The 25,686-nt window shown below is 37.1% G+C and overlaps 1 protein-coding gene across 1 annotated transcript in view; it reads left to right on the top strand.

The window, feature by feature from the left end:
• The window catches only part of THSD7B (thrombospondin type 1 domain containing 7B), a 975,852-nt gene that overhangs the window by 118,906 nt on the left and 831,260 nt on the right, over positions 1-25,686 (top strand). Inside the window, exon 2 of the mRNA XM_056117681.1 lies at positions 17,364-17,536. Within this exon, the coding sequence (XP_055973656.1) occupies positions 17,398-17,536 (139 nt within the window). The 5' untranslated portion in view covers positions 17,364-17,397. The remainder of the gene's footprint in view (positions 1-17,363; positions 17,537-25,686) is intronic.

Raw genomic sequence — 25,686 nt, 5'->3', positions numbered from 1 at the left:
ACATATATATATACATATATGTGTGTGTGCAATTATTCCACAACACATTCTGTATCAAAACACTCTGTTCAGATATGCTGGAGAGAATGCAAACAGATGAGGTGTGATTTGTTCTAGCCATTGAATGGGCAAGTAAGTTCAGAAAGCCATCAAGGATAAAAGAACATTTTACAAAGAAGAGACAGTAGGCTCAAAACCTATTTCTTCTTCCTCTATAACAGACTAAGGTTTTAGCCTTTAACCTTCTGCTCCGTCTTTACTACATACACTTTAAAAAATACTAAATTTATAACTACATTCTTCATGGGAAGCTTGCTTCACTTTCTACTTTCATGGGCTTTAACCAATTTAATGGGTCAGAATTTCCAAATAACATGTCTTTTACCCTTATCAGTTTCATTTCTCCAAATCTTTTGAGTGTTCCATTACAAGGACCTTATGACAAAACAAACATTGTCGTCATTTTCTTTACTTTCTTCTTTTAACTCTATTGCATAGCTTGAGGCCTCCACGGTTAGCTATGACACTTTCTTTCTCCAGTTGTACCTTCTTTATTACAACTCTTTCTACCTTCTATTTTTACTGTGGTTACCCATCTAGAACTGAGCTTCACCTCTGTGTTACTGAAACACTACTTTGTTTTGAGTTTATCTTGATTTTTTTCTCTTACGTCCTATAAACTAATGAATTTAATACGTCTCTAGATAATTTTAGCCTGGCTAACTTCATCTCTGTATCTTGGGATTATACTCTCTCAAGCTTTTAACAGTTATACTTCACTTCTGTTTACAACCCATGGTACAATAACAGATTTTTTATCCTCCATCCCAGGGATTAGTTTTTCATAATTTGTTCCAAGGATGTTACAAACCTTTTGATTTTGAAGTATGCAGTTGCATATTTTTGATGGAGTAAGAGAATCACCACCACATTTTCTTCCCAAAATGTTAGTGTTTAGTGGATCCATGGTCTTTTTCTTGTTTTAATTTCTTTCTTTCTTTTTTTTCCTTTCAGTATTAAGTAAGGCGCTATGATTTACAATACAGTTAGTATTAGAGTTTCAGGCATAACAATGTACCAAACCTACAATAGAGTGTCAGCGTCCCTCTCCCAAAGTCCCCATAACTCTCCCATTCCCCAGATCCCATTCTCATGGCAAACTCCATTCTGTAGGCTGACTCTCAGGATCTTTTACAATTGGCCATTTGTGATGCCCTTATTATGTTTCTTTATATTCCTGAGATCCTACGGTATTTTCCCCTCTGTTTTAAACAATGTAAAGTTTAATTTTTAAATTAAAATAATTGGGGCCAAACTCAGCAGTGCTCATGTGTTTCTCCTGGCTCTACACTCAGAAGTTACTCCTGGTGGTGCTCAGCTGATCATATCAGGTGCAGGAGATCAAACCCAGGTCAGCCACATGAAAGGAAAGTTCTCTACCTGCGGCACTATTGCTCTGGCCAATCTTTTAACCAATTTCAGTCACCATGATACCCTCCATTTCCAGCCATATAGCAATGAATTGCAGATTTCATACTTATTTACAGCTGAGTAGTGTTCTATGAGTTTCTTTATCTACTCATTTCTTCTTATATAGATATTTTCCAAGTTTTAACTACTGAGAATAAATGCTGCTATAAAAATATCTGTTTGAAGCATTGATTTTGGACTTTTCAGATGATGCCAAAAGGTGGAATCTCTGGGTCATAAGGAAGTCAAGTTTTAATTTATTTTAGATGTCTCCATAATGTTTCCCTAAAAGCTGAACTAAAAGACATTCTCAACAGCAATAGATGGGCCTCACTTTCCCCTGATATTCCCAACAGATATGATTGTTTCTACTATTTCTGATGTGTGCTAATCTCATTGGTCTACTGTGGTAGCTCACTGCTATTTGGATTTGTACTTTCTGGATGATAAATGATGAACAGCATTTTTTAAATTTGTTTTGTATCCTGTATATAATCATCAGTGATTTTCTGAATATATTCTTTTTGGGGAGTAGATGGTTCTTACTTTTAGCTTTTGGATTATGACTGGGAGTGCTCAGAGTTACTTCTGAATCTTTGATTGGAAATTACTACTGCCAGTGCTCCAGGGAATTCTGTGGTGCCAAGGATGGAGCACAGGATTTCTGCATGCAAAGCATGTGCTCAGCTTGTTGACCTATCTCTCCAGTCCCTTGGCTACAGTTTTCTGTTGGAGAAATATTTGATAACCTTTACATTGCCTCTTGAGTACAGTTGTAGGTTTTCACATTTCAGACCGTTAACTCAAGTTCCTGTTTCTAAAGCTTTATTCCATACCTGAGCTCTTTGCTTAATGTCATTTCCTTACTTAAAATTTCATGCATTGCCCCATGTTCTACTTATCCTTTATTCATTTTGCTTTTATGGCTATGTAACCTATTTGTGCTCAGGGCTTATTCTTGGCTTTGTGCTCAAGGATTACTTCTGGCTATTTGGAGGCCGATAGCAGTGCTGGGTATTGAACCAGAGTTGGCCACGTGAAAGACAAGTGTCTCATCCTCTGTACTCTCTCTTCGGCCCCTACCTAGCATTTAAAGTCATTCTAGTAACACCTAACATGTTTATTGTCTGGAAGGAAAATTAATTTGTACTTACATAAGCCTACTTTGTTTAGTTAATTACATTTTTTAGCTTATTACCTGTCCAGTAATTGTAGTTAGTTGATATGAATCCTAAATGGATGGCTGATGTATAATCCTCTGTGTTTTCAATTGAGCATATCACTCCACAATGTGTTTGCATTTTGGTGTTTATTAAATACTTGATGATGGCAATATTTGATATGAAATATTGTGTTAGAATAGGAGCATACTCATGGGGGTTTGTTCATTCTTTGGCTGAAACATAATATTGTACAGTAAGTATGTGTCACATTTTAATACCATCCAAGGGAACATCTGGAAATGTTTTGCACTAGAAATTCATAAAATATTAACAAAAATCAGTTGGCAGTTAGCTGAAACAGTGACCATCACTGGGATGGAATTTGGCCTCATTTATCTGAATAGATGATCAGCTGGTATAGATATTATTTCCTTTGGGGAAAAGAAGATATGATGGACTTTGGTTGGGTCTAGGTACTAGGACAGTGGTCCCTTGGAGCAAATTTGAGCACAGGAAAAAATTAAAGTAGTATATATATCTTGATCTCTGATTTTCAGAGTTTATTATCAAACTGTCACTGTCACTGTCCTCCCATTGTTCTTCAATTTGCTTGAGCGGGCCCAGTAATGTCTCCGTTGTGAGACTTGTTTTACTGTGTTTGGCATATCGAATATGTCACGAGGAGCTTGCCAGGCTTTGCCGTGCAGGCGAGATACTCTCAGTAGCTTGCCAGGCTCTTCCAGAGGAGCAGAGGAATCGAAACTGGGTTGGCCAGTTCGGCCCCATGCAAGGTAAATGCCCTACCCACTGTGCTAATGCTTCGGTATTAATACAAAGAACACAAAATAATTTTATAAACACTCTTTATGGTTATTTTGATATTAACTGGTATTTTCTCATCCGGGAGCTGGATTTTATAGTCTCTGAGTCTTGGCCGTTGATGGGATTACACTGTGCCTGTGCCTGGCTGTTCCTCGCCAGGGCCCGTTGGAAGGGAGCGGGTTGAGCTTTCCTCCCTGCCCCGACCAGGGCTCCGGCAGCCGAAGACCTCCAGGACCAGCCACCACCATGCTGAGACCACTCTCCGCACACCTGAAGGTACTGGCAGAGGGACAAATCCACGCGGGTTCCGGGGCCGAGATCTCCAAGCCTACTCGGATTGGAGTCGAGCATCCTCCGCCCAGATCCTCCAAATTCCAGTAGGCGGGGGTCACACCCACCACCTGGCCCCCTGCCGCCGTGTCATCCCATCAATGGCCAAGACTCAGAACTATAAAATCCAGCTCCCGGAACCGCGCGGCTGCAATATCTTATCAGGACATCTTTTATGACATCTTATTATCTCGTTCCTACTTTGGACAAACTTGCAGTCTATCGAATGTAGCCTGCCCACAGGGCAGTGTCTGGCAAACTCCTCGTGGCATACCAAATATGCCAAATACCAGTAACAATGATGGGTCTCATTCTCCTAAAGAGCCTTGAATATAATCTCAGGGTTAGGATGAAAGAGACGTTACTGGGGCCTGCTCGAGGCAATCGACGAATAACAGGATGATGAAATGAAAAATGAAATGAACTGGTATTTTAAACTGGTATAACCAATATAAACTAAAAACTTAAACCTCTTAATGCATACATGTAGTTTCACTTCATTAAATTTCAGTACTCCAGGGGGCCAGAGAGATAGTAGTGAGTGGGGCACTTGCCTTGCACATGGTCAACACGAGCTCAACCCCCTGCACCCCATAACATACCCCAAGCCCCACCAGGAGTTATCGCTGAGTGCAAAGCCAGAAGCAAGCCTGAGCACCCCCAGGTGTGGCCCCATACCCTCAAAATAAATAAATTAGATTTCAAGTTTTTACTATAAATATTGCTTCCTCAATGCCAAAGTATTGTATTTACTAATACAATTCCATTAGTATTTACTAATTCACCCAGAAACGTTACAGACATTACAAAAGGCTCACTTTCGCTAATATTACCAGTAGTGACATTTTGACTAGTAATTATTTATGAAGTACTTCAACAGCATCACACATTATTTATCCATTTTATTGTGGAGGTTCACTTCTAGCAGTGCATACCAGAGATTGTACAAGGTTATTAAGGCATGTTTGCCTTACATTCAGTGAACTCAGTTTGATCCTGGGCACTGCGTATGGTCCCTTCCCAAGCACAGCAGGAGTAAGACCTAAGTACCCACAGGCATGGCTAAAAAACAAAAAATATAAGAATAAGGGGAGTGTGAACAAATAGTAATGGGTAGGGTGCTGGATTTGTATGTGACCTACCCTGGTTCAATCACAAGCACCCCGTATTGTCCCCTGAGCACTACTAGGTGTTAACCCTGAGCATTGCCAGGTGTAGCCAACCCTCCCCCCCCCAAAAAAAAAAAGAATCATAATGGCGGAAAAACACAGCCAATACACGTGGTGGAAGGAGAGGGGAATGGAACACATTAGGAAGGAATCCAAGTCAGAAGGGGGACACAATCAGAAAAGGTCAAGAAATAAGACTATACCGCTGTACATCTCAAGCAATTCTGCATCTTTTTGCTCCTGCCACCTCCACCCCCACAGTTCGGAAAATTTCCTTTCTTACACATTTTTTAAATGCTTTTTTGGTTTTTATGGTTTTGTTTAGAGGTCGCATCCTGCAGTACTCAGGGCTTACTCCTGGCTCTGTGCTTAGGGATCACTTCCAGCAGGGTTCAAGGGACCATACGCTGCTGGGATTGAACCCTAGTGTGCAAGGCAAATGCCCTGCCTACTGTACTGTCTCTCCTGCCCATCCTTCTTTAAATTTTTAACTTTATTTTGAAATATAAGTTCAAAAAAAGTTGCAAAAACAGTACAGAGGAGTTCTCACCCAGTTTCCCTAAAACAGAGATTCTTGGCATGTGTTTACAAATAATTCTGTGCCAGTGTATCACACCTGGAGATTCATGTAACCACCAAAATAACAGATTTACTTCAGGCAGGGCCAGAAATAATATGGCTCATAGTGGTAGGGCCCATGCCTAGCATGCTGAGAAAGGCCCCGTGTTCAACCATCACCATCATACACAGAAACCTACTAATCACCCACATGACACTGCTGGACATCAAACACAGGACTATAATCAACAAATGTAAATCAAAGTGAGAGTACCTTCTTGGAAGAGGCGACTTCTTACTATTTATGTAAATTTTCATGATTCAAGAAAAAAAATACTTCAACTAGCCATGATTATTAACGTGGACCTGTGAAACCCAAGTGCCTGCTGTGCTCCAAGCACTCCCATTGAATGTGGTTGGTGACTCTAGGTTCAGATGCACTTTGTGGAGCACAAAGGAACGGGGACCAGGGTCCCTCTTTACTCTCAGAGAAGAATGGCTGCACCAGGGAACAACAGTATTTTAAAGTAGTCATTAAAGTTTCTTTTGTAGCAGATTATTTTCCTTCCTGGGAAAAACATCGTTTCACTGACAAATTGCCAAAATCCATACAGTGCAATGAAATGGCCTTGCTGAGTTGGCTTCTTCCAGCAGATTGAGGATGCTTATTAAGCGCCCAATATGTGCTCAAGCTTTGGTGCTGTTCCCACAGTGTGTTTTCTTTTTCTTTTTTTTTGTAAAACACTGTAAAGTGAAAGTGGACTCAATTACACATACTAATTATTGTTTGAAAGCTTGGGTAAGTAAGAAGACAAAGAGAAATGAAATATTTTATATCTGCATATAAAACATACCATTTGTAGTAAAGTTTGTCCCAAAAAGTGAATCGATTTTTATATGTTTACCATAAAAATAAAAGCAGTGTTTTCTCTGGGGTATTGGGGAGTAGATTATGATTTATGTTACTCAAAGACACCATACTTTTTTTGGTTTTATATAGATTTTCTATTTTATTCAGTCTTTGTAACTGCATAATTTAGCTACATGATAATCATTAAAAAGCTATAACAAGTGTTAATGATTTTCCTATAGTGGACACTTATATTACTATATTTCTGGTTAACATTCTCATGTTTCTAATTCATAGTAAGGAGAAACCTCGATAGGATTATGTGCACATTAAATTTTTAATTCTTTTTCACTATGGATTTTTTTTAATTGGGATAGTTTTGTACCGCCCACTATTTTTTATTTGGCCAGAAACTATGAATATATATGTGTTAGGAACCTAAGTAAACACATGAGAATGAAATCTTTTAGGCGGGAAGGAGCAAAATTGGAGTTGCTCTTTATGTGTTTGAGATTATTGTCTTTCCTAAACTATTTTTAAGAATCATTACTTGGAATAAAAATAAAATCTTACTTATTCACTTCATTTATGTCTTTATTAATCAAGTATTTTCTGTGCACTGAATCTAGATGTTAGGCTACATGCTAAAAATACAGAACAAAAAAAACATGGTCCATAACTTCAGGAAATAAGCTTTCGGTTGGAAACTGCAGAGATCATAGAAATATTGCTGATGCTTTTGAAAATGCACAACTTTTCTAACCTACTAGCTTAAGTAAAAATTGAATCCATGCCAAGAATAAAAGAATAATACATGTCATTTTTAAACACCAATATTAGACACCCTTTTAGCTGTTCCTGCTGTACCACTGTGAACTTACACATGACTCTTTGGTGTGTAGGGTTGGCTTATTTGTCTTCTGATACCCATGAGTGTCTTTGCAGTTTGGAGCCACTTCAGGCAAGGTTCATCAAGGTCAGTATATAAACAAAGAAATCAGTTTTATTCCCACATTTTACCACTTGACCTCTTTCCTCCTCTGTACTTACTCCCCCGTCTCCAACCCTTTTCACTGAAAGTGAAAGGTTGAAGCCTACTTTCCTGAATGGAATGGTTTCAAGAATATATTCTACAGTAAACAGTTTTAATGAACTGTGGGTAACAGTAATATCATTTCACAGAAGAGATTCATCCTATTGCGGTTTAATTAAAATCTTTCTGCTGATGGAAAGTTCTCTCTCTGGTGTTTTCTTTAATACATTCATGATGCATCTGTCTGGGCTCCCTTGCTAGAGATATCTTTCATTATAATCCACTTATCTAAGTTTGTAATTAAACTTCTAAATGTAAAATTTCAATGGCAAATTGCCAGGGTACCCGGTGAACTTGTCTTTTTTCTCTTAGAGAATTCACTATAAAAATTTTCATTTTGTGTTTTACTCATAATTTTAAAAGCATTTGTCTATGTGCACATCTGTATGGACAAATACATTAATATGCAATATAGTATATTAAGATGAAAAATTCATTATCAACTTCTATCTTTTTCTAGAAAATTGGAGGTACACAGTACTTAAACGAATATATTGCATTTTAAAGTAAGTAAATAGTAAATGAAATATGCTTGCAGACAACCGCCTTCAGGCTATATTGATCTATTAGAAACATCAAGAGGCAATTTTAAAAACCATTGGAGATATTTGTTGAAAGAATATACTCTGTTTCCCATTGGTCATGAATGGTCTTGCAAGATTCCTGTAGTTTATGCAACAAAATAACAATCCAAAATCACTTTTGCATTTCAACTTAATTGGAAATATTCCTTTCATATATCACTTTGCTTTTTGAGAATAATACATGGAGATAGAATGAAAAGAAAATAATTGTTCTAGTCCTGTGAGTCCAATGACTTATTAATGGTCAATACACAGCCATAATAGATGAAAAGTTATAAAAGATAATAGAAGACATTGCTAACGTTTTTTTATTGGATTGTAAACATGTTATTATTTTATGTCAACTGTGGACATATTTTTCAATAAGCTTCTTTGCAATACTAGATGTATAATTAATCAAGAATACACACAATTATTTTTACAGTTTAACAGAATAATTCCCTTGACGTGGTATATTTAGAATATTAATATTGTAGAAAATAATGAGCAATTTTTTTAATTTTAAAGGTCAATATCATTTTTGAATAATATGTTATCTTCTTCACAATTCTAATTATACTGAATTTTCATAATTCGATTTAGAGTTGCTATCAAATATAAAACCACAAACTCACTCTCACATATTTCACATTACATATGGTAGTTACTACTAAAAAATCTGTGTAATACATTTGGTGAAAAGGGAGAATCAGAATCTTTGTACCTTCACATGGAACGCTTTATATTATCAACTTACACTATGTGCCTATTTTACATCTCAAATACTTAACTGCAGTGTTTTATGCATTTATTTTTTGGCCATGATTGGTGCTCCCTTCTCTCTCTGAACTCCTTTACCCCTAGAGTGTGTTGCTGGCCTCCAAGCCATGGAGTAAACCTCCTGGTACTTATCTCGGTTATTCTTGGGTGTTAGTCTCCTATTTTGTTACTTTATGTTCCCCAGATGAGTGCAATATTTCTATGTCTGTCCCTCTCTTTCTGACTCATTTTGCTTAGCATGATACTTTCCATGTAGTACCACTTGTATGCAAATGTCATGCTTCATCCTTTCTAACAGCTACATAGTACTCCATTGTGTAGATGTACCAAAGTTTCCTTAACAATTCATCTGTTTCTTGGGCTTTCAGGTCCATATTCTGGTTATTTTTTTTTTAATTTTTATTAGTGAAACACCATGAGGTACAGTTGTAGAGTTACAAATTTTTGTGCCTTGGTTTCAATTGTACAATGATCAAATACCCATCCCTCCACCAGTGCCTGTTTTCCACCACCACGGATCCCAGTATGCCTCCCAACCCCCCATGCCCCCATCCCACCCTGCCTCTGTGGTTAGCTATCTTTACCAACAAAATGGCATGTCAAATTTCGGAAGGAAGAACGTTGGGAATGACTTATCCAACCTGTGGAATTTGGTATGTGGGCAGGTGGACATGACTATTGAAGAGCTCTGAGTAGAAGTCATGGATAATCTTCTCCACTGCCCTTCTGGAAGATGTGATAGATCCATCAGGATGTGGGAGGGCAGTCATCTTGGTGTTGTAGTTGGCAAAGGACAGGTGGGCATTGCGAAAGCTTTTATTGGCTCCTGTCACATTGGCCAACACTCCTGCTCTTCTCACTTTGAGGCCTTCTTTATAGCTTCTCTGCACTGCTTTACGAGCGCAGATGTTTGCTTGTGGTTGCCTGAGTCTCGCAATAGCACTTTATAAAAAAAGGAAAACAGCTAATTTTCTTTGAATTATGCACCTATTACCTAGTAGAAACTTATAGGGCTACTGTACAAACCTTAGCCACTTAGGTGTTCCATGTTTATAGAATCCTGGTTGCTTTTTAAATTGTTGAGATGTTGTGTTGTGATCTGTAGAGTCCCAGAGAAAGGCACCTCTTTTTACTAATAGTCATGTCTGTGAACAGACTCACTGTTTCTAGAGAGAGGCACAAACATGCTTATAGTTAGGTTTGCTTTCAGCTCATGTGAATCACAAGAAAAAACACGAGGAAAAGGTAACTTGAAGATGAGTTTATCCTTCTCATGCAGTCCAGAAGAAGACAACCTAAAACAGTCACTGAAGCTGAGCAGAAGCCATGTGTTGTCTGAGACTTCTGCAGCCCCATTCTCTAGTGTTTAGTGTGTGTATATGTGTGTTGGTGGGGGTGAGAAGATGGGGGACTTTTGTCCTCAGGATCTCAGGGTTTATGACTTTCCTCCAGGCATTATCACTGTGCATTAAGCAGAGATATGGGGAAGACTCCTACAACTCTCTTTACCCTGTCACTTGTCCCTGTATGTCATTGGCCACAACTGTGTCGTCGCTCTCATTTAGCCACTCTTACATTTAGGAAATCTGGGAATGTAGAGGAGCATTTTAGATGAAAGGGAGAGTATGATAATACTCCCCTCACAAAAATTGAAGGTTGTGTAATTTCAAGCTTCCAACCCCCAAGCATGCATTATGTTCTGTAGCCAAATAATTATGCAAGATATTAGTGTGGACTTTGCAAAAAGTTTTGTGACTTTATTATGTCTTGCATACATATAATAATTTTAATATGATCATCCTAAAGCCAGGTGTTGTATATTTTATGGCATACTTGTATCTCCACACTTCGATATAATTTAGGGTTCTGCAAAGTGAAGTTTACAGAGGATGAGACTGGTGGCTAATAGACTTGAGGAAGTTACTAAGCACCATGACATTGAAAAGCCAGAGCTTACTCTCATAAAATAGAGATTATAATGCCTGTTTTCTCCTTCAGAGGGTTAGTGTGAATCTTTAATGGGGTTCTTGAGACACAGAACTTTTAGCTCTTAAGAAATATGACATGAAGTCACAAGATTGAGAAGTTAAAAAATAGCCTCTAGTTCCATTGCTGGAGGACAGAATTGTGTTTCAACATTATTTAGGAATGCAGACATACTTTTTTAATTTGAAAAAGAATCACAAATAACAGCAATGGCATTACCTTGGTTAGTCCATTCTCTGGCTAGTACTCATCCAAATACTTTTGATTTATAATTTTATTCTATCTTCACTACTGAGGGTTCTGGGGTAATTGATTTTCTCATTTTGTAGGTAAAAGCACTGAGGATCTGAGGCGATTCACCTGCCCTGGTCACCATATGTGAGACAGTAAACAGATGGGGCTATGGTGTCAGAACTGTTTACCTTTATTTGTCCAATTTTGATGTTTTCTGGTTGAGGTCAACTTGATATAATTATTAACATACTTAATTTAACATCCTTAGTGACCAATCTTTTTTCCATATGAAGCATAGAAATCATTGCATTCAATGCTATGTAAGGGCATAGTGAAAGAATATGAAACTTGCTGCCTAAATTTCCAGCAAAACTCTCCTTGAATTAGAAAGACTTTCCATATCATGGCTATGAAGTGTTATTTATAATGGTATGTGCTGGAGCGATATCACAGCGGTTAGGGCATTTGCCTTGCAGGAGGCCAACCTGGGTTCAATTCCTCCGCCCCAATCGAAGAGGCCGGCAAACTACTGAGAGTATCCCATCTGCATGGTAGAGCCTGGCAAGCTCCCCATGGTGTATTCAATATGCCAAAAACAGTAACAACAAATCTCACAAAGGAGATGCCCGCTCAAGCCAAGCACAACGGGAGGACAGTGCTAAAGACAGTGCCACAATGCTAGTAGTTCTTTATCAGAACAAGATTGCTTAGACCACTTGCAAACAACTTAACATCTGTCACCTTGGGCTTGTTATTAACTCACCATGCCTCAGTTTCTTCTTATTTAAAATGAGGAACCAGTGGGTTACTACTTCACAGGGCTGTGGTGAGAGATAAATGAATCGCTGAGGTCAGTATTGTGCAGATTGACATAAAGAGAGGTGAAACCTCCACATTAGGCATATGGCTGAGAAAAAACCAAATGCTTGAGCAATTTCTCCTGCATTCTTCAGTTTAAATCACTTGTGATAGGCTACTAGTTGGAGTCACCACCTGAGCCAGGTTAGTGAGAACCACCAGTGGACATTCTCTCCTCAGCTGCTGTGTATGTGAACTTTCAACTGAATCATCTTCTCTGCGCAGTTGCCATGAGATGGCACTATGGGGATATGCACGGTCAAGTTTGCTTCCCTCCCGCTTATTGCTATCCCTTCAGGCTATAAACAAATGGGAAGATTTTAAAATTTTATTTATTTTTGAAATGTTTAGTTTTTTTTTAAATATTCAAGGACTTCAATGGTAAGAATACATTTAAGGTCAAATGAAATGCATAGAAATTGTAAGACATGTTTTTCATAGTATGCATGGCCATTAAATTATTAGAAAACTAAGAATAAGTGGAGAAATCGTGTTTTTTACATCTCTTAATATTTATCAGTTTAGAGCCAACCTTGCAACCTTGCAAATACATTTTGGAAGTTCAATTATATAGTAAATAAGTTGATTTGGAGACTCAACAACCGTCACGATATAAATTATTCATGTCATTCTGGGCAGTACATACTTCCTGTATTATATAAAATGTATTTTTAAATCATAGTGACAACATTTTTTCATCTGGTGTTATATGAAGGAATGGAATTTCTAATTAGTTATTGGTTATTGTTTCTGCTCATTTTGTATACAGTAGAAGCTTGCTCACATGATTTTCCAAATAAGTGGTGAATAGAATGACTTCTAGTGATTTCCAAGGGATAATTGATCAAGTTTCATTAATGTGGAAGACAGGCAGCCTGGCTTAATAATGTGTTCATATTCCATCCTTCTCTTCCTTTAACTAAACAGCAATTCTCATTTTAGTTATATCTGTATAGCATGAAGCAGAGCAATGGATGGAAACTCCATCAAATCTAGTGTCCCCAGCCCCTTTTGTCTCAAATTTCTAAGGAAAAGAGATAATAAGGTGGAAGGGTATAGCTAATAATCCGTACTAAAAGTGCCTGGCTTTTTTTTTATAGGGGCAAGATTGCTGTGACATCATACATTTAGATGCTTTCCTTTGTTATCTAGGAAATGCATTCCAGGTGTTTTTTTTTTCTCATTTCTTTCAGACTCCATTTGAGATTTCTTGTTGGCACATACCTTCGTCTCTTTGTCAATGATGCCCAGGGGATAGGTTAACAACATTAGTCCAAGAGACTTCCCTTATTTTTCTTCCCTGGGATTTTACTATGATGTCAGACATAATCCTCACCTCTGTATAGATGAAATAAAAGGGAATGTTAACAAGTTGGGTTTCTTTTGGCAGAAATAACAGCACTCTCAGCTGATGAAAAAAACTTAAAAGGGGATCGGGGCTTATAGTAGCCTGTGTTTAGGCACTTTGAAATTTTGTCCAATTGAAATCCAAATAATTATGCAAAATTGAATTAGTTTGTAGAATTAGACGCTCATCATTTCAATTTAAAGGCAGTTTCGCTGGAATCTCTTAATATTTTGAGACAGCAGTTTTCAAACTTTCTATAGTGGGCACCTGTACTGAATGTGAGCTATTGCCTGGCACTTATATACGAGGTGGCAGAATGTGGTGATCAGCTTCTCCATCACTGATCCACTCACTGGTCTGTGCTCAGTGGTTGAAGATCACTGCTTCAACATTTCTTTTTGGCTTCTCAATGTAGTCCTCTTTTCTTTGGTTTTGCATTTTACTCAATTGAATATATTTTAGATATCCTAGACTGATATCAGTCGCCCACTGATCAGAATGTCTAGTATATGTTGGCAATTTCTTCTCAGAATTTGTATTGTTACAACAATGTTGGTCCTGCTAGCTAATTAATATTGATAGTAGTAATAATAGCTTAAAATCGCTCTCCTTCAGATCACAAAGCATTGTTTTTATCAAAATTCCTTAATATTACAATTATTTAAATTCATCATTTTACAGAAGGTCAGTTCATTTCATTCCTAGGCTATAATTTTCAACTTATTCTCTTGTAGGCTTTCTAAGAAGTTATATGGAGATGTTTAGATTGCTGTAAGTGCCTCTGGAATTATTGGTAGTGTGTCTTTTGAAAAAAGTGTTCAGAATAAGTCTTTCTACCAGCTCTCGTTTAGAAAGAATGTGTGCGTATGTACATGTGTGTTTGAAAAAAATTCCACTTTGACTTCTGATAATTTTTCCTGATTTACATGGAAATACCATAAGAGCTAGTAGTGAACTTAGATTAAACTACAGTTTAATATCCATGTGCCCAACATTTAGCAAAACCACTGTTTTAAGAAATCATAGTCTCAGGTGTTTGTATCAAGGAAATATGACCCATTCAGTTCTCTACATGAGAAGTGTTCGAATTTGTCCAGTAATATATCGAGGTTTCATGCACTAGTTTAGTAGTCCAGGGTGTATGGGGATAGGTGGGGTTGGGAGCGGGAACTGAGGCAAACAGTGAAGCAAGAGAGCACTAAATTATTCAGACTGGCATGTTCTACTTGTTCTTGTATATTGACCTTCAACATTAGTATGTAATGCAATATTTGAGAGAAGATTTTGACTGTTTATCCAAATATTTTTTTGTCATTTTTCAGGGAAGACTCTCAGAAAGCTGTGTGCTTCAACTTAATTACATGACTTCTTGTAGCATCACATGTACCAATTTATACTTTGCTACCATACCCTTGGAATGTTCGAACGCGTATGCTGAGACTAAGTTTATAGCTTGCCATTATCTGTTTTATTTGATGCATTGATGTGCTTAGAACATCACTCAACCTATCATCTGTATTTATGAAGACTCTTGGGGAAAAGTTTATCAGTGCTTGAGAATAGGGCTGTATTTTTTTTCTAAAACACTGTCACTGTCCTCCCATTGTTCATTGATTTGCTCAAGCGGGCCCAGTAACATTGTGAGACTTGTAACTGTATTTGGCATATAAGACACGTCACGAATAGCTTGCCAGGCTTTGCTGTGTGGGTGAGATACTCTCGGTAGCTTGCCAGGCTCTCCGAGAGCAGTGGAGTAATCGAACTCGGGTCGGCCCTATTGGTTGCATGCAAGACAAACGCCCTACCCACTGTCCTATCACTCTAGCCCCTTTAAAACACTACTACAATTAATTACATGTATGTACACATGTAATTTTCTGCTACATGCATGAGTAGCTGCTTGTTTTTCATTGGTCAAGAGAGTCTCAGTAATAAATTGCTGATTTTTAAAAATCATTCTGTGGATAAATGCTTAGTGGCAGTAACTTTTACCATTGATACCCATTAGGTTAAAAATTTTTTTTTCCATCTAGTTCTTATTTAGGCACCATGATTTAGAGCTTTTGGCTTACAGTGTTCTACTCCCACATGTATCAACAGTGTCAGTGACTTTAATCACTGTCTTAGGATCTCCCCCAGAACTCTCCACCCTGCCCTGGAAAATCATTTCTTTAAAAAAAAACTATTAAGGTTTAGGCCACATGTTTACAGTAATGGTGATGCTTATGGTTCTCATGAACTTTGTTTTCTCACCTTTCCACCACCAAAGAGCCCAACACCCTCTAGTAATACCCCCTATTACTTCCAATCTATCTCATTACTCTTCCCTCTCTTCTGGGCATTCTCAGGTCTGTAATCCAGGGTCTACAAGGTTTACCATCATACCCTACCTTCAGTTTCCTCATTGTATTTCTTTATATACCACAGATGAGTGAAATTGTCTGGTGTTTGTACTTCTTCCTCGAAATTACAGTATTTTAACATGATACATTCCAATTTCATTCACCTTGTAGTGAAATGCAAGATTTCATATCCTCTTACAGCTGCAGAGTATTTCTTCTTTTTGGAGGAGACCCTGAGCCTAGACTGAGCTGATTTGCCATCCACTGGCTTCAGAAGTGATGCCTGCACCACACCCAGTGATGCTCAGGGCTTATTTCTGGCTTTGCACTCAGAGATCACAGCTGGCAATGCTCAGGGGACCGTATGGGATAACTTGGATCAAACTTCTGGTCAGCTGCATGCAAAATAAATGTACTATAGACCCACCCCGTACATCTGTTTATTTTTTATATAAACCACAAGTTTATCATTACCTGTTGTTGAACATTTTTATTTATTTATTTATTTTGCTTTTTTGGATCACACCCGGAGATGCACAGGGATTACTCGTAGTTCTGCACTCAGGAATTATTCCTGGAGGTGCTCGGGGGACCATATGGGATGCTGGGAATCAAACCCAAGTTTGCTATGTGCAAGGCAAACGCCCTACCCGCTGTGCTCCTGATCCAACCCCAAACATTTTATTTCTTTACATATGCTGGTGATTGTATTCAGAAATTCAACGAATATAGGTGGGCACATATATTTTCAAATTAAATTAATTTTGGACAACCTGGCAGGCTACTGAATGTAACCTGCCCACACGGCAGAGTCTGGCAAACTCCCTGTGGTGTACCCAATATGCCAAATACCAGTAACAATGATGGGTCTCATTCTCCTAACCCTGAAAGAGCCTTGAATATGGCGCTTTTTAAAAGGGCTAGGGCAAAGGAGATGTTACTGGTAACTGCTCGAGGCAATTGATGAAGAGGATGATCGTGATCGTGATCGTTGTGTTTGGGGGATAGATGTCAAGAAGTGGAATTGCTAGATCACCTGAAAACTCTATCTCACTTAAAAAAATAATTTGCAAAACTCTGTGTTGTAAAAATCCCATCTTCCTGTCTCTCTCTCTCTCTCTCTCTCTCTCTCTCTCTCTCTCTCTCCCCCTCTCCTCTCTCTCTCTCTCTCTCTCTCTCTCTCTCTCTCTCTCTCTCTCTCTCTCTCTCTCTCTGTTTCCTTCACAATTTATGAATCCCTACATACAAAATCCATTTCAGCACCACCTATTTGGGTTGGTTGTTTGTGTTTTTGCTTGAAATGCCCTTTCTGGCTCCTTCAGTCCTTATCTTTTCTAAGACTTTTTCAGATATAGGCATTTGAGATTTCCCTAATATTTTTTTTCTTGCTCATCACAGAATAATTGCCTCATCTTGTGCCTTTCCATTTCACAATACTCCTGTTAGAGCAAACATTGTCGTGTTTTTAGATTTTTTTGGTTTGTGTAATTCTTTCTCCCTAAATCATGAGCTCTACAAGGAATTTAGCTTAACTGAATTAGTGAAAATACCAGAGATCTGCCTGTTTTCTACAGTCAAAGAAAACGCATTGGGGAGTTATAAATTCACTAATTTTGGTAATGACTTTGGTGGATAAAATTTGAAAATATGAGTAACTGAGGCCTTAAATATTAATACTAACTTTACTTTCTTATGGTAGTTGAAAGTTGGTAATATTATGATAAAGGCACTAGAATTCAAGTTAAATTTTCATACTGTGTACAGAAAAAAATTATCTGATTTTATTTTTTTCTTTAGGAATAGACCAGTCAAGAGACTGAAAATCTGAAGAATGTTTCCGGAGGGTAATCTGACTGTCACGCCCTGGATATGGAGGAGTATGAGGAAGCTATTTCCATTACTTTATCTCTTACTGTCCCACGCAGCTCATTTGGAAGGCAAAAAGGATAATCAGTTCATCTGGAAACCAGGTAGGAATGTCCAGGCTATTAGTCTGTTCCATTTTCATTAATGGGAAGGATTTTTTTTATACATCTTTGTTCTTATTTGTGGAGAGTGGGGAGAATCCCAAGAGGAAAATTAGACTCATTTAAAAAAGTTCTAATATAGCTTGCATTTGATATTTATTCCTGCATAATTATCATCTCTATTCATAGTGCTTATTATTATTCTGAACTTTCACGTTGTTGCCAATTAAAGTTAGGATTTCTATAGTTGCTTCTGTTTCTGCTTTTTAAAATATATCACCAATGTGAATTACATTTGTAGCAGAAATGGCATCTGAATTTAGCTGATATTCTCAGCTACAAATTCTTTGTACCAGTTATGTATGTCTCTTTTTTTAATGTAACATTGTATTTTTGTAGTAAAATGTTTTTTAAAACATGAAAAATATATTCCTGTTGGAAAAATTTTCTGAACTATTTTTCATATTTGTTGTGACTAGAAAGTTGTCTTAGTGTATTTTTAAATCCTTAAGTATCTTATACATATAAATACAAACACTTGCATATAATTTGAAGACTTGTATATAATTTATGGTCTCTAAATATTCCTTAGTTTACCATAGAAAATATATGCTAAATTTAATTTAAACAGAAGTTTTATGTTAATTTTACTATATACCATAGACATTGAGCCTTTTTGTATCAATGTGTTTTGCTTTGCTCTGCATTTCACTTTCTTTTAAAAGTTCCACAATCACAATCTTAAAATATTTATTACTGTTTGAAGAGCCTACTCTTGCAAATATAGATAATTTATGCACTTAATATCTTGGACTTGGAAAATGTAATGTTGTAGAAAATCTATGGCCCTTAAAGAGCTTTCATTTTAATCTTGTTATTTGTAAATTAAATAGACTGCAAACATATTGTGTCACCATGGAGATATGTATGAAAGTGATATTTGTAATATTTAAATTACTTTAGAAAAAACAAAGTGGATTATGCTATAAAGTATATTAAGTAAAAACAGTACCATTAAAAATAGTCTTTGGGAGATTTAATTTCATTAAAAACTCTGTAAATTAATTTAATTGTGTGCTCTAATACCACATTAATGATTTGCATTTTTCCCTTCACAGTAATTTTAAAAGCTTTAGGAAAAAATGTGAAGAGTCAGTATTGAGGTTTTATGAATGGGGCTATGGGTTTTAGTCACAAAGGATTAAAAATTTTTAGGAAATCTAAATAGTCACATTTACATGATTGCAGTAGTCCCAAATAAAGTTTTCAGAAATGTACAATTATAATGGAAAATAGCAAATGTGAAATGTGAATGAGACATGTTAAGAAAATGAGCTTATTTTGAATCAAGTTTAAAAATAAATTCACTTTTGGGGCTGGAGTGATAGCACAGCGGGCAGGGCGTTTGCCTTGCATGCGGCCGACTCGGGTTAGATTCCCAGCATCCCATATGGTCCCCTGAGCACTGCCAGGAGTAACTCCTGAGTGCAGAGCCAGGAGTAACCCCTGTGCATCGCCAGGTGTGACCCAAAAAGCAAAAAAATAAATAAATAATAAATTCACTTTTATAGAAGTGGGTCAATGGAACTATATGGCCAACCTTAAATTGAATGGATACTTTATAACTGTCAAATATAATTTTAGAAGTAACAATTCTTTCCTTCAAATACATTACATTGTTAAAAATGAATATCTATATTATCATTCTTATATTTCCCTCTGTGGTAGGGCATTTGCCTTGCACGCAGCCAACATGGCCGACCCGAGTTCGATTCCTCTGCCCCTCTTGGAGAACCCGGCAAGCTACCGAGAGTATCTCGCCCTCATGGCAGAGCCTGGCAAGCTCCCCGTGACATATTCGATATACCAAACACAGTAACAACAAAGTCTCCAATGGAGATGTTACTGGGCCCGCTCAAGCAAATCGATGAACAGGAGGACAGTGATATTTCCCTCAGAGAGTTAGTATATATTTCCCCACTTTGATTTCACTTTTGAATTACAAATTACAATATGTTCACACTTCCTAAAGAAGACAAAATTTGGCCTATAGAGATCATAAAAAATAAAATGTGTTTTCCTTGAAGGTAACCATCCCTGCTTCAAACTTCTGGCTCCACATATGATTCCTTGAGTATGAGTCAGGAATAGCTCCTGAACATGGCCCACTGTAGCCCAGCTTGTCTCCACCAACCTTTCTCCAATAAAAAAGTAAAAAATTAGGATAAAAATCTTAATGTTTTAGAAAATTTCCTTGTATGTAATAAATGTATCTTTGTGCATATTTTGTACATAATTCACACAAACTACATACACAATGCTATTATAATTATAGTTAGAGTTCTGCAAAAATTTAAATGATATGTGCAAATTTAAACGAATTTAATAAAAGGACGTTTAACAAAAAGTAGGAAAATATGAACCTACTTTAAGAAGAACAACTAGTAATTATGAGATACTTCTGAGATAGTATTAGTGGGAACTTTTAAGGGACTAAGAAAGAGATTGAATTCTAGAATCAAGACAAAACTTTATGAAGAGACTTGACAGATTCCATAGCCCTCTGAGGAAAATAATCATCCTGCAATAAAATGTAGAAAGGAATCTAGGGGAATCTGGTAAATAAATACTTCTAGCCTCTTCTGCTCTCACAGTTCCCACTGGCTGCATCCAGCAAAATCCACTAGACAGTAAGATCACTACTGAGACTATCACCTGGATAAAAATCAGGATAGCAACTGAAGAAAGTAGAACTGAATGTTTCTAATTAATACTTATGTGAAAATGATTTCATATACTTGGAATGATATAATTTAGTATGAACCAGAATTACCCTCTGAGTACTGTTTTGGAGTTTCATTATATTATATATTGATGTCTTGTGCATGCTCATTTTAATCTTGTAATTATTGTGTAATTATATTGTTAAATGTATTATTATTATTATTATTATTATTATTATTATAAGTTACTTAGCAAGTCCCCAGTTGAATGTTATTTCTTTTCCTGATGCTTGATATTTCGATGGTTTTCAGGTACTTTTGTTATAAATAATACTGATATTTAATGCAGCATTATTTTAAAAGCAAACAATGAGTTGGTCCGAAGAATCATATAACTTAGAGAAATTCTAGGTCATGACCTTTAAGACAACCTCAATAATTTAGAATCTGTTACCTACATAATTATGTTTATTATATATTTTAAATTTTTATCTTTATTCTTTAAATGTAGTTGAAGTTAGCTGTATTTTTGGAGTATGTTATCAGATGCAACAATTTAGGTCAGTGTAATCTGTAATTTAAACAGATTACCATGGAGATACAGATAGGAATACTTTGATTTAGAAAAAAAGAAATCAGTTACTGAATGGAGTTTGCCAACCAGTTAGTCTCATTTGTGTCTACAGTTTTTCTCTCTCAGTCCACAGATTTCATGTTAGTTACTCATCCAAATTAGAGGCACAGCTAAAGAGTCCTGCCTTTAGAAAAACAATGGATGAGACATACCAACTCATTGTTCCTATTTATTTATATGCATATATAGTTGATGAATATTTTAGATGTAATAAGTATTATATTACTAAGGATTTATGTAATGAAGATAAGTACTGAGTTGTAACTATTAGGTTATTCATCTGCCAAGACTGTTGAATGCATGCCATTAGTGTTGATATGCTTTGGTTTAGTGTCAGAAAAGCTGCCGTTTATGATTGGACAAAAGGAAAGTGTTAGCCTGAATATCAGGGAAGGAGTGATGTTGTTGCTTTACTTAAAACAACATGCATTGTAGAAATGAAGAGATCATGATTTCTGAAGTCACAGTCATTAGTGATCTGTTAGTAAATTTCTCATTGCTGGTTCTAGGAGATTCATTTATTTCACTAAATCCTTATTATTTACTGGGGGCTGTTGCACACTCGTGAGATAGAGAATAAGCCAGATAAGTCCTTGGTCCTCATAAATAAGACACTATGTAGGCACTATGAAAAATTTAGAGATGATAAGTTCTTACAAGGAAATATAAGGCAAATGAGAGTGTATGCAATGATAGCAGAGATCAAACATTTTTGCACCTAAAAAATAAAATCAATATAATTTTAATTTTAACTATTATATGATAAATCAGTATTTTTCCTTCATATACATATATATCATATACATATATACATGTATACAGACACATACGGCACTACAATTTGTTAATAGTAGAGTTTCAGGCATATAATGTCCCAGTATCTTACCCACCACTAGAGTACTGGCATTTCTCCATATTTGTTGCAATGTCCCTTCTCATTCCCCTGTCCACTTCCTTGGCAAACTCAGTTTTGTAAACTAACAGGGTCTGTTACCACTGACATTTTTTTAATTACCTTACATTGTTTCTTTATATTCCACATATGCAATCATTCAGTATTTATATCTCCCTCTGATTGACTTCACTCAGTATAATATGCTTAAGTTCAATCCACATAGTAGTGAATTGCAGTATTTCATATTTTCTTATAGCTGAGTTGCATTCAGTTGTGTGTATATACCAGAACTTCTTTATCCCAAATCTATTTCTGGGCACATTGTTTGGAATCCAAATATATATTTTTTGAATTTTTTAAAAAATGTTTTATTAGTGAATAATTGTGAGGTACAGTTAGACTTACAAACTTTAGTGCTTGTGTTCAGTCATACAATGATCAAGTACCCATCCCTCCACCAGTGCTCATTCTCTACCACCAATGATCCCAGTACCTCCCACCACACCCACCCCATACCTCCTACCCCACCATGCCTCTTTGACAGGGCATTCCCTTTTGTTCTCTCTCTTTTTTTGGGTGTTGTAGTTTTCAACTGAAGTATTGAGTGGCCATATTGTTCAGTCTATATTCTACTTTCAGCACACATCTCCCATCTTGAGCGGGTTCTCCAAATACCCTTTACTTGGTGTTCCCTTCTCTACCTAAGCTGCCTTTCCCCCCGCATGTAAGGTCAGCTTCCAAGCTGTGGAACAAACCTCCTTGTACTTATCTCTACTATTCTTGGGTGTCTCCCAATTTGTTACTTTATATTCCACAAACGAGTGCAATCTGTTTCTCTCTTTCTTACTCATTGTCCCTAACATGATGCTTTCCATGTTGATCCACTTTATGCAAATTCCATGACTTCATCTTTTCTAACAGAAAATAGCATACTATTCCATTGTATAGATGTACCAAGGTTTCTTTAACCAGTCATTTGTTCTTGAGTCCTTGGGTTTTTTTCACATTTTGGTTATTGTAAACAGTGCAGCAATGAACATACAAGTGCAGATGCCATTTCAACTATACTTTTTTGCCTCTCTGGGATATATTCCCAGAAGTGGTATTGTTGGGTCAAATGGGAGCTCAATTTCTAATTTTTTGAGAAGGGTCCATACTGTTTTCCAAAAGGGCTGTACCAGTTGGCATTCCCACCAGCAGTGAAGGAGAGTCCCTTTCTCCCCATATCCATTCCAACACCAGTTGCTTTTGTTCTTTTGTATGTGTGCCAGTCTCCATGGTGTGAGGTGATATCTCATTGTTGTTTTGATCTGCATCCCACTGATGATTAGTGAGTGATGAGGAACATTTTTTCATGTGCCTTTTTAACATTAGGATTTCTTCTTTGAGAAAGTTTCTGTTCATTTCACTGCCCCATTTTCTAATGGGGGGTGAATGTTTTCTTCTTGTAGAGTTCAACCAGTGCCTTATGTATCCTTGATATCAACCCCTTAATAGATGGCTAATGGATGAATAAGGGATCTAAATGCTACCTACTGCAACTAGTATGACAATGAACTTAAAAGTGAAAATATGTTTTTAAGATCATGTTGGCACTCTTTTGATAGATGGCAAGAAACAAGATCACTCTGTACTAGGAAGTTCATGATCATCCTGTTGTTTGTCGATTGCCTCAAGCGGGCACCAGTAACATCTCCTTCTTCCCAGCCCTGAGATTTTAAAAGAGCCGTATTCAATGCTCTTTCAGGGCTAGGAGAATGAGACCTATCATTGTTACTGGTATTTGGCATATTGAGTACGACACAGGAAGTTTGCCAGACTCTGCTGTGCAGGCAGGATACTTTCGGTAGTTTGCCGGGTCCTCCAAAGTAAAAATGAGATAATAAATAATATGTCACGTGGCCACAAATCCGGCCATGCACTTCAGGGAGCTGGGTTTTATAGTCTCTGGGTCTTGGCCATTGATGGGACCACCTGGTGCCAGCAGCAGCTGGTAGGTGTAATGCCTACCTACTGGAAGATGGAGTATCTGGGTGGAGAATGCCCAGTCTTGCTCCGAGCAGGTTTGGAGATCTCAGCCCCGGGACCTGCTTGTCTGGGTTCCTCTGCCGGTACCTTCATGCATGAGGCTTGTCTGGACGTGTGGAGAGTGGACTCAGCATGGCTGTGGCTGGTTCTGGAGGTCTTTGGCTGCCAGGGCTCTGCTCAGGGTGGGGAGGGAAACTCAACCCGCCCCCCTCAACGGGTCCTGGTGAGGAGAGGCAGGCGCGGGGGCAGGAGACTAGAAAGTTCAATTATTTCAAATTTTTCTTCTTCTTCTTTTTTGACTTTTTGGGTCACTCCCGGCAATGGACAGGGGTTATTCCTGGCTTTGCACTCAGAAATTACTCGTGGTAGTGCTTGGGGAACCATATGTGATTGCCTGGGATTGAACCCTGTCGGCCTTATGCAAAGCAAAACCCTACCTGCTGTTCTATTGCTCTAGCCCCAGATTATTCTATTTTCAAATTTTATCATCATTATATATTTATTTATTTTTTGCTTTTTGGGTCACACCCAGCGATGCTCAGGGGTTACTCCTGACTTTTCGCTCAGGAATTACTCCTGACAGTGCTCAGGGAACCATATGGGATGCTGGGAATCAAACCCAGGTTGGGCGCATGCAAGGCAAACGCCCTACCTGCTGTGCTTTCGCTCCAGCCCCTATCATCTTTATTTTAAAACTGTTAATGTTTTGTGCATACAGCATTTCAACACCACAACCTACACCAGAGTGTCTACTTCTTCTAAAATTAATTTATTACATTTTCACTTTGTCTCAGGGTATCCCCTTTCCAAACCCATTTCCCTGCCATAATAAACTCAGTTCTGTAGATTAGAAAGCTTAAAACCCTTATTATTAATTGTTAAGTATGAATTCAAGTAACATGATTTATTATAGATAAAGTAATATATTTACAGTGGTGTTAATCTTTATTATTTTGATGTATATAGTTACCTCACTTAATCATCACCAGAGTGCCCAAATAATCTGCACTTATATTCCTGTGGATATGGGTTCTGTGATAGATATTGATGCGTGGTAGTAGGTGACTGGATTTGTGGAAGAACTGTCATTCAATATAGACTGGCAAGAGAGGAGCTGGGTGGATAGATTTTAGAAATTTGATGATTAATGAAAAGGTTTTGAGCCTCTTAGAAATTTACATGGCAATATTGACCAGGAAATTGGAAAGGCATATCTGAATTAAGTAAGGTCTCTACTTGTGGTATAAATATGGAAGTGTAAGAGGTAGGCTTTAAATGCAGAAACTTAGGTTTGAAGAAATGGCCCTGAAATGTGTGATACTACATAGACTATTTTTCTAATTTACTGTCTTGAGTCAAGTGATATTTAAAAAATATTATGGAAAATATATAATATAAAGTTACCTTTTTAACCATATAAAGACACATAATTCAGTTCCACATATTAGTAGTTACCATAATAGAGGAAAAACATCATGACTATCTAGTTCCAGACCATTTATATCTCTCCAAATTAGATTTTCCAAGTGAGCCTATAAAATGGCAATGGAACATTATTGTCTTTGAAGAAAAAAATATCCAAAAGAAAAAGAAAGTCTTTGCCTTTATATGGAAAGTTCTTTCAGTAGCTTAAAATCATCCTAAAATATTCCTTTTGTATACCACTAGAACGAGCTAGAGGTTTGTACATATGCTGATATAGGCACACACAAGCAGATGTAAGAATGTAGTGAGGAGAAAGATATTAACCTCTATAAACCCCAAATCTAGATGAGGAGTTTAATGAGAATAATAAATACAGAAATGTTTTGAATTTTTAAATTTCATTTTTATGAAGTTGTTCACAACAATTTATTACATTTAATATTCCAAC

Source organism: Sorex fumeus, unplaced genomic scaffold, assembly GCF_029834395.1.
Source record: "Sorex fumeus unplaced genomic scaffold, SorFum_2.1 ptg000035l, whole genome shotgun sequence".
NCBI classification, from domain to species: Eukaryota; Metazoa; Chordata; class Mammalia; order Eulipotyphla; family Soricidae; genus Sorex; species Sorex fumeus.
The sequence above is the reverse complement of the archived record's forward strand: the minus strand, read 5'-3'. Positions and strand labels throughout refer to the sequence as shown.